The sequence below is a fragment of the Anabas testudineus genome, chromosome 16 (genome assembly GCF_900324465.2).
Source record: "Anabas testudineus chromosome 16, fAnaTes1.2, whole genome shotgun sequence".
Lineage (NCBI taxonomy): Eukaryota > Metazoa > Chordata > Actinopteri > Anabantiformes > Anabantidae > Anabas > Anabas testudineus.
In genome coordinates this window covers 24,227,597-24,238,133 of record NC_046625.1, presented here as the reverse complement: position 1 = coordinate 24,238,133, position 10,537 = coordinate 24,227,597, and the positions used below count along the sequence as shown (strand labels likewise).

The following is a 10,537-nucleotide window of genomic DNA, read 5'->3' as shown; positions in this document are numbered from 1 at the left end:
ATCTCAAAGGAAAGGCTTAATATTTCAAATATTGAATATTTCAAACATTAGCACCAGTTGGTAAATGGTAAAATTGTATATGGCAGTGTGAAGTACACAAAAACCAAAAGTGTATGAAATCCTGTTACTCCATTGTTTATGTTTCTCCTTCTTTTATCATTTACTTTCTACTTCTGTTACAGAAGTCCCTTTGGTCCCCGTTCTGTTGGTTTTGTTTTTGTACCTGCTCTCACCCTGTTCTCCTGCCACTCCCTGTTTGCCCGTATATGGACTTCTGCTTCCTTCACTCACCGGACTCATGATTACTGATTTATTTCACCTGTTAGTCTTTGTCTCTTTATAAGCACCCCTCAGTCCTCTGTTTGATTGCTGGTTAGTTACACTTTGGACTGGATCACACACCTTTGGACTTTGTTCCTGAGTGTTAGTTTGTCTTTGCCTGCCTTAGCAGTGTTTTTTTTTTTTTTTTTTGTTACTTTGTATGTCTGGTGTGTACGTTAGTTTTTGTCTGTTTAAGTGCATTCATTTTTTTTTCACTTTGTTACTTAGCTTCATTAGTGAGTTCATTTGTGTTTGGTTTTGCATTTAGTGCTTTGGTTTCATTGCTGCTTTGTATGTTGGTAGTGTTTTACCTGCCTAAGAGCAGCGTTTTTGTTTGGAACTTTGTATTTTGTTTTGTATGTTGGTTCGTCTTTTCCTCTATGTTAGAGCCTTGATTTTCTGTTGTTACTTTGTATGTCCGATTATTGGTTAGTTTGTCCCTGGGTGTGTAGTGCAGTGGTTTTTCATTGTTACTTTGCTTCATTATTATCCATGCTCGTCCAGTTTCCCTCTGCCTTGTTTTTCCCCCGTGTCCCCTGTATTTTGATGCGGGTGTTTTAGTTAATAAACCCTTACCTTTACTTGTTTGTTCCGTGCCCTCGTTTGTAACAACTTGTTTTTCACTGGCTTATCCCTCTTCATTTCCCTTTTTTTTTTTTTTTTTTTTTTTTTTCCTTTCTGTCTTTCTTGTCCTACTGACTTTTCTTTCTTTCAATTTTATTTTGACCTTTCTTGCACTGCGGATTAACGTGTAGGCGTGGTCAAAGAGACAGAAGTCTGAATTTTGAATATCCAAAAAAAAAAAAAAAGAGTGATGGTCCATGTAAGAGCCAGAGAGAGAATCAGAACAAGGCAGTCCACAATCCAAGTCTAGAGACAGAAACAGAGGTCAAAGAGATCAGAGGCAAATAAACTTACAGGTCTGGCAGGGCAAAGGCAGAATCAGAGTTCAGGGTTCAGTCCAGTGCAGGAAATCACATTATTATAATTATTGTGCGATTGCTGAAAGCAATCCCGTAATGAAATGCTTCACATTATGGTTTGCACTTACTCACTGACAGTGAGTTTTTTTTCTATTACCTATCCTTAACCATAAGTATAATATTTGAAGTTTCATAACTAGCCACATGGCGTGGCAGCTGTTATTGTTTTAGTATGTCTAGCATGTCAGCAGATGGTAGCAGTGTACAAGATTTCACACCTATGCAAATTAGTTTTGAGTTATGTAGGTAAAAGTGATGCTCTTAGTGTAGCGCCTCCAGTGGCCTATCGGCATGAAACTTTACAGGAATACATATAGTATTAATCTACAATATACAAAGGTAAGAACTGCTGCAGAACAGGTGGTACCACTTAATAGGTTGGTCCAAATAGGGCATTTACCACATTTGAAGAAGTTTAGATAAAATATGAGAAAGAGGGAGTCAAGAGTGTTTTACAGAAAATTTAAACTGGCGTAAACTCAATCAGACGGAAGTGGGGGCTCCCAATGATCTTTTCAATTATCAATTCTGAGTGTAATGGCAAAGGCTTCGAATGCTTATGCGTAGTTTTTTATTTTGAATGAATTAGCTAGATTTCAAACAAACTTCTCACTTTTTAATTATGAGGTATTGTTTGTAGAATTTTGAGGCAACTGATGCGTTTAATCTATTTTGCTACAAGGCATAATACAATGTGCAAAAAGTTAAATAATGACATACTTTATTGTTCCCTTTAGGGAAATTGTTGCTTGGACTGCTACAGTAGATGACGGCGCTACTGTGGGTGTCGGTGTCTTGTCCAAGGATACCCCGACATGTAGCTAGGAGGAACCGAGAGTCAAGCCACTGACCCTGGGGTTTATAATTAACTGCTCTACCAACTGAGCTACATGTACTCCCCATACGCACGTCCACTCAGTGCTCTTGAAATCGTTGGGAGCCTAGAGGGAAAGATGTTGTAAATATTTATATACACATAAATTGGAGCTTTTAAAATGCATCTGTCATGCTGCCATATTAGTAGGACTCTGTCCTATCAGTTCAAGTAATAGAAAATAACACACTTTTATGCTGGTTTTAGACCCTCTTATGAAAGAAAGGCAATACCAAGCAATAAGAATTATTATTTTACAGGGTAGATGTTATCTTATTTTACTGTTAAGAACATGTTGAATTTCAGATAGTATTAATATAATAGTAAATAGTTAAGTGACATTAAGTGACAACAAATAACATTACTAAGTTAACTATCAGGTGAAGAAAGCGGTTTAATAGTTTGATTTAAAATAACATACAATATGTTTACATTTATCCATCAGCGATGTCACTATGATTTGGATTGTTACGTAATGTTAGTACATTAATGTTGTGACCTCCCTACATTACTTTAACGTGTCTTAAACGTTACAAAACATTACAAAATCACTTCTGATAAGTCTCCCGAGAAGAAATGTATGCAAAGGCATGGATAGTAGCATTGTGGACAAAGGACTTGCACTACAGCTGTTATACAGACACATAAAATCAACAAAATTATTGTCATATGTCACAATAAAATGTGTCCTCTGCATTTAGCCCATCCCACTGGGGGTGCAGTAGACAGCCGCATACAGCGCCCGGGAGTTAGCGTGGATTGACTTGCTCAAGGATATACCTAGTGATGGAGACAGGCTTTGAACTAGGAACGTTCTGCATCCCAGGCTGATGCTGGGATGGCCGATGATCTGCCACCATCAGGGCACCTAGTTCATTAGTCCATTATGGTTATATATTAGTTATTAGTTAGAAAATCTACTTTAGACATAACTGGACAGACAATGCGTTTAAAGGACGGAACGGTCAATGCAATGAGAAGACAAACAACAAGAAACTCACAACTAACAACAAACTTCTTCTTCTTCTCTTTCGGCTTTTCCCATCAGGGGTCGCCACAGCGAATCATCCTTTTCCACCTAAATCTATCATGAACATCTTCTACCCTAACATTAGCCAACCTCATGTCCTCTGTTAAGACATCCATATATCTCCTCCTTGGTCGTCCTCTTGTCCTCCTGCCTGGCAGCTCTATCTCCAACATCCTTCTACCAATATATTCTCTATCCCTCCTCTGAACATGTCCGAACCATCTCAGTCTGGCCTCACTGACTTTGTCGCTAACACAGGCAATGTGAGCCGTTCCTCTGATGTACTTGTTCCTTATTCTGTCTAACCTGGTCTCCTAAGGAGAACCTCAACATCTTCATCTCTGCTGCCTCCATCTCAGCCTCCTGTCTCTTTCTCACTGCTACCGTCTCTAACCCATAGAGCAGAGCTGGTCTCACCACTGTCTTGTACACCTTTCCTTTGAGTCTTGCTGACACTCTTTTGTCACACAACACTCCTGACACTTTCCCCCACCCGCTCCAATCTGCCTGCACTCTCCTCTTCACCTCTTTTCCACACTCCCCTTCCCACTGAACTGTTGACCCTAAGTACTTAAACTCCTGCACCTTCTTCACCTCAGCCCCCTGTAACCTAACACTTCTACCTTGATCCCTTCCGTTTGGACACATGTATTCTGTCTTGCTACGACTGACCTTCATGCCTCTTCTTTCTAGAGCAAACCTCCACCTCTCCAGCTGTTCCTCCACCTGCTCTCTACTCTCACTGCAAATCACAATGTCATCCGCAAACATCAGGGAGTCCAGGGAGATTCCTGTCTGACCTCATCTGTCAGCCTGTCCATCAACATAGCAAACAAGAAGGGACTCAAAGCTGACAGCTAACAACAAACTAATAGTAATAATAATAAAAGAGGATAAACCTCTGTCTCCATTACCATTCATGTATTAAAAGGTGTGGATTCCTTGATCAATAATGGCGGCTGAGTTGACGCATCAACAAAAATGGACAGAAGAGGGTCAGGCAGTATCTAGGTGTATAATATTTATGCCCAAAACCATTTGATAGTTCTGGATCCCATTTTATTTCATTCTAGAGACAGGGGTGGAAGTGGCCTTTAAGAGCTGATCCTTGTCCAATTTTTAACCAAATTATGTCACAGAATTCTTTGTGGGACTCCAGGGACTTTGAAGGACAAAGAGACACGTTTACACTCCGCTTTCATGTTTCATGATGTATCTGGGGTTTTTCTATTTTGCTGGATTGCAGAGTGAGAATTTTGTCCTTTACAGATGACGTATGGGTGAGGATGTACTGATTGACTGTCTGAATTCTGTCTGAATGCTGCATATGCATATACAAAATAAAAGGCCTCTTTCCTGTTAGTATTCTCACACACACAGGAAAACCCAACCACAAGCTTGAAAGACGTTTGTGGTGTCCCAGCACTGAATCCAAGCAGAGGTGCTGTGAATTAACCAAATGTGATAGACACCCTTCACTGTCATTATCAGCACACATCAATGTCATCTGCTGGAATCCAAAGTTAGGGCAGTAAATTATCATTAGTAAATTGCATTACTACACAACTTGTTTCTGGAGAAATTGTGCTCAGTTGGTTCTGGCCCAAAATAATTCAAATATAATGTGTAAAAAGTGTCATCAGTCAGTGATTTCAGTCCTACTTTTACAAAGGTTTGTTGTACATATTTGATGGAATAGATTAAGGTCTCTTGCACTGCAAGAGACTGAATCTCCTTATCCATTTAACATTTCTGACAGCCTTGTGACTGTAGGTGGGCCAATACCCGCCAGGAGAAGAGTAAAGACAATTCATCCTCCTCCATGCATTTTTAATGTAATACATTCCATTTTCCCCGTCTTCCACTTTATTACTCATTTCTTTGTACGCACGTGGCATTTCTATTGTTATAGTGTTGGCCATCATTACAATCAGAAACCACAGTAAACAGTGAACACAGTGACATTGCGACAACCTTTTGTCTCTCAAATATACTGCTTAAAAAAATTAAAGGAACACTTTTTATTCAGAGTATAGCATAAAGTCAGTTAAACTTCTGGGATATAAATCTGGTCAGTTAAGTAGCAGAAGAGGTTGTTCAGTGTCAGCTGCTTTGGTGCATTAGAGGGGCAACAATGAGACAACCCCCTAAGCAGGAATGGTTTTACAGGTGGAGACCGTTGACATTTTTTCCCTCCTCATCTTTTCTGACAGTTTTTTCACAAGTGGCTAGGGTCAGTGTCACTACTGGTAGCATGAGGTGATACCTGGAACCCACAGAGGTTGCACAGGCAGTCTAACTCCTGCAGGACGGCACATCAATATATGCCATTGCCAGAATGTTTGCCGTCTTCCAGCAGTCTCAAGGGCATGGAGACAGGTTCATAGAAGGTCCTTAACCCATCGACTGATATCTGCCCCTTTGCACAAGGAGGAACAGGATGAGCACTGCCAGAGCTCTACAGAATGACTCAAGCAGGCCACTGGTGTCAATGTCTCTGACCAAACAATCAGAAACAAACTTCATGAGGGTGGCCTGAGAGCCCAACATCCTCCTGTGGGCTCTGTGCTGTGTGTGAGATCTGTGTTTTCAAAGTGTTCCTTACATTTTTTATGCAGTGTATATGATGTCATTGATTAGTTGACACAGGTCTTCTGTCATATGTATATAACACTTTCTATGAGCTATTCTACATTATGCCTGATATTGTATTATTTATCATCAAAGTTGAGAAGAGAACAAGGCAATTCCATTCAGAAAAAGGTCATTGGTGACGGTGGGATTTGATGACATTGAGAAAAATACATGTCCCTAGCCTTATGCCTTAAGTAAGGCACTTCACTCTATAACCACTGGTAAATGCTTACACCAGGTTTATCACCTGATATGCCATTAAAAAGGAGTAAAGTGAGAACAGAAAGTACGTCTGTGAGATGTAAGGATGTGCAGGGATGTGCATGTTAAGTGAAAAAATATGTCAATGTGCAATAGCTGCAACTGTTTATGGTATAATGTTATGTTGTTATACCAACGTAACATTAAGACACAAACACAAAATTAACTCACAATTTTGGCCAATGAATCCTGACATTGTCATCATGAAATATGCCTGGGCTATAAGGGAAGAAAAAAATGGATGCATCTCTGAAAATTATACAGTGGAAGACTTGTATCTATTTGCTTAGTAAAATCCAGGTGGTGACTTGTGTGTGACAGTGTTTTTGTTAACACAGTCACCAGATCATCTTAAAAGCTGTCAGTGTTTTATTCATTGTCTGCCTGCACTAAAAAAACTGTTATTGCAGTTTTTAAAAATCACCTGTCCGGATTATAAATTATTAAAAGACAACTGTAGGTTGTTTTTGTTTTTTGAGCTACAGTTCTTATCCATGTTTAATTTTTTTTTACCAGTTTTGTTACATTCAAAAATAATTCACATTTTAGTACATGTGCTGGGGTGCGTACTTACTGTACTTAATTTAAAATGAAATGAAATGTGACAGTGAAATACGTTCATGAAAGAAGGTAATGGTCTGCTGTCACACCACTAAATATAACATTTCCTGCAGAGTTTACACACAATCCTGCTTCTTTTATGCCAGTTTCTCCAACATCTTTTTTCTTATAAGAATATTTAAACATTCTTATTTTCCACACACACTGAACAATCCTGAATACTGGCATAGTAAATAAAAATCTGTCAAACATTTAGCTGGATGTTCAAATGCACTTAGATAGCTCTACACCTCAGGACTGTAAACTGGTCTCTGCTAACTGCCAGTGGAAAAAATTGAAAAGACATGGAAGGCAAGCAGGAATTAAAGGACAATGGTTAATTACAAGTGTCTATATGTAAAGAAGATAACTCAGACACATATGTGCCCATCATTTATGTATTTTACATTTCTCTTTATATATGTCAATAAAAAAAATCCCAGCCTTTAAACATTTGTGAACTAGAGTCATTCAAGTCTGCCTCATGAAACCCAAAAGATTAAAAATCACTGATGATAATCCATAAGTATATCCTGGTTTGATTCTTCTGAGTTTATAGGTCTGACTGGACAACCTTGACTAGGAGCTACAGCTGAAAGGTCCTTCAAGGGATACCTCACACTTTGTTCGACTGAGGACTGCTGATGTCATAAGACAAAGCTTCATCAACCCTAACCTGTGACATCATCTAAAAAAAACCTGGAAAGAGGTGCTGCAGGAGGAGGATGATGCCTACTACCACAAGGCCACAGAAGAACAGCACCAGCCAAATAGGAAAGGATCCTGGAGAAAACAAAAGGCAGGCTGAAGGGCTCTGAGGTTATGATACATGGTTTTAATGTGTTCATTGCAAGAGGATGTTGGACTTACTTCTGTTGGGGACAGCATGTATTTGACAGCGGCTATCCACAGCTACACTCAACATTGCTGCTTCATTATTCCCTTTGATATTTTTGCCTTTCAGTGAGTCAGGCAGGAAGGCCAGGTCTGTCACAACAATGCCATGGGACTCCTGTACATAATACAGCTTCTGCGCACAAATGGAAAGCTCAATTTAGCATCGTACAGCAGGGCTGCTTTGTCCATTTATGCCTTAGCTATTTTGACATATCCAGTATACAAAATCTCTTTACCTGAAGGGAGAAAGCGATGTAAATAGCTACTGATCCTGTTACAGTTCCAAGGCCAAGAAATGTTCCAGAGTCACTGTGAAGACAAGTTAACATCTCATGTGGTCAGAAATAAAGAGCTTTATGCTACAAAGTCTGATTAACTTATAAGTTATTTTCTGTATTAAAAAGGGTTTATGGAAAATACATATTTCCCTGGAGGGACACTGAAGAAGACATAGCTGAAACTGAGGTAGGTTTTAAATAAATGAAAAAAAAGATTCCTGCAGATATGGGTGTGTTATTGTCAACAAATCCCATTAAAAGTTTAAAATTAAAAAGATAAAAATTGTCCCTCTGGGATTAATAATGTTTTTGATCTTGAAAAACTAATGCTGAGTTTTATCAATTCAATGTAACATCTGTGGATTTAGAAGCTGATTTTAGTATATTTGTCTGTGCCATAATAAATAAATAAACTATGAATAAATAAGTTAGGTACTCTGGGTCACTCTGTGATCTAATGAGGTCTTTTCCAACAAGTTCTCCTTTTCCAATAAGGCTGTACATGAGCTGTCTTACTTTGGCAGGTATCCACCACCATATTCTTTGGTTTGCTAGTTAAAGAGAGAGTGTCTGAGAGCAGGCACCCTGACTGGGCCACCAGGCAGACCATACAACCTCTTTGTTCCCTATGTTTACAGTAAGTCATTCAGAGTTAAATATTCAGGTACCTGAGAGTTAGACAGGAGATGACCTCAGTGCCACAGGCAGCGGTCAGCATGGGCAGGAAGGTCTTGCCATCCCATTTGGTAAGGTAGCAGGGAGGTGGTTTCCTGTCTCTTTTATGGGGGATCTGGACTGTATAAAGTCTCAGGGCTTCTTTTTGGTCTTCTACCTTTCCAAACCTGAAACACATGAAAATGTGTCACATCACACAGAAGTACGTGGTGAAGTAAACAGCAAGCATGCTCTTTCACAGAATAAAAACCTGCAAGCCATGTATCGATATGTCTTCTCAGATGTGTGAGACAGGGTTTCATGCCATTTCAGGCTCATAGCCAAATGGCTGCTGCTCCAGACACTGCAGGCAAAGTCCCGTCCAACAGTCACCAGGTGCTGCATTAAAACAAAACACAACATACTGACCAATACAACAGACTCAACATATGTATTATTATTTAGATCCTAGTAAAATGTCAAGAGGTATCAGGGTTTCACCTTGTTTCCTGGACTCATATCCAAGTCTTCAATCTCCCCTTCATGTGCTTTGAAATCAATTTTTTTTTTCAAAGATGGAAACTGTACATGAACAAGACAAAAGAGTAATTTCATAATGCATAAACCTTAATAAGCTACACAATGACAACAAAAAACACATCAGAATAGTGATCTGAATCAAGATCTGTCATCTTTGTATTTCTTTTGGTTATGGCAAAGAAGGTCTTCAGCAGAAAAGCTACAGCAGATAATGTTCCATTGAGACAGTTCAAAAACTAAAGCCTGCTAAAATTAGTAATCATATGGGGGATAAAACTGCAGGACAATTTGTCTGTACCTCCCAGATGAGCAAGACTAAAACAGGGAATTCTCAAGATCACACATACTACAAAGCACTTACACATAGCTGGTATGGAAAGATTTAGACAGTGCTTACCTCCCAGACTCGGATGTGTCCGTCTGTGCCTCCTGTAAGCAGAAGGTTTAGGTCAGGACTGAACCTGACCACCTTCTGGAGTGGGTCCTGAGGGTTCAGGTCTGTCTGCACTTCAGCCAAACCAGTCACAGACATGTGGGCTGTCTCATCCTTTATATCTGACTTATCTCCAGATGCTACAACACCATCCTCTCCACCTTTCTCTCCTTTCCCAGCTCGTCTTCTGGCACTGCCCTGCTGTATGCTGTTCCCTACTGCACAGATGTTGCAAATGTTTAGTGGAGAACAAAAAAGTACAGGACAGAGTTGATGAATTTCTCAAGTAATTGGAAAACTCTTCAGCTCAGTGATCCCACGATGGTGGAATGAGCTGCCTAACTCTGCACGCTCAGCCACCTCACTTGCAATCTTTAAAAAACTGCTGAAAACAGAACTCTTCTGCATCTTCCTTTGCACTTAAAATAAACAAAAAAAAAAAACACTTTTCTGCTTTTTGTACTCACATCTCTTGAAACAGAAACAGTTTTTTGGCAGCGCTTTGATGTTTTTTCTCCTTGACTTAGATTTTGTTTGCTTGCCTTGTTCCTCCCTTGTAAGCCGCTTTGGATAAAAGCGTCTGCTAAATGACTAAATGTAAATTGTGTATACTCGCAGTAAAATCTGTGAGTCCAGAACCATATAATTTGAAATCTCATGCTTAACTGATTATGTACAGTATGTTGTGCAATATCTTCAATTAATCCTAAGAGAGACAAACTGGATCTGACTAGCTTCTTGGTATCGGCCACTTTTAAATATATTAATTGCTGAGGTTTTTTCTTCAACTGCCGGATTCTTGGCCACTTCACTATGTTGACTGTTACCTCCATATGAAAACACATTATTGTAAAAATCCAAGACAGACCTTAGATTCTCTCTGCTTACCACAATAGTTCATCATCCATTCTAAATGTGACAGTATCTATATAATTTAAAGTTAAATCACTAAATTAATGATTATAAGTCTATTATCTTGCAATAAATTGAAATAAACAAATGAGTGAGCCAGATAACAAATAAGTGCAATAT

The 10,537-nt window shown here is 39.2% G+C and overlaps 1 protein-coding gene across 2 annotated transcripts in view; it reads right to left on the bottom strand.

Annotated features, from left to right (window-relative positions):
- Nucleotides 1–6,619: 6,619 nt before the first annotated feature.
- preb (prolactin regulatory element binding) overlaps nt 6,620–10,537 on the bottom strand; it is a 7,459-nt gene continuing 3,541 nt past the window's right edge. The window contains exons 4-10 of one of the 2 annotated variants that reach the window (XM_026371943.1): nt 9,470–9,723; nt 9,034–9,114; nt 8,804–8,931; nt 8,547–8,720; nt 7,837–7,909; nt 7,574–7,733; nt 6,620–7,486 (exon numbers count right to left, since the gene is read on the bottom strand). In XM_026371943.1, the coding sequence (XP_026227728.1) occupies nt 7,392–7,486; nt 7,574–7,733; nt 7,837–7,909; nt 8,547–8,720; nt 8,804–8,931; nt 9,034–9,114; nt 9,470–9,723 (965 nt within the window). In that variant the 3' untranslated portion in view covers nt 6,620–7,391. The remainder of the gene's footprint in view (nt 7,487–7,573; nt 7,734–7,836; nt 7,910–8,546; nt 8,721–8,803; nt 8,932–9,033; nt 9,115–9,469; nt 9,724–10,537) is intronic. The other variant, XM_026371944.1, reaches the window with a different exon arrangement.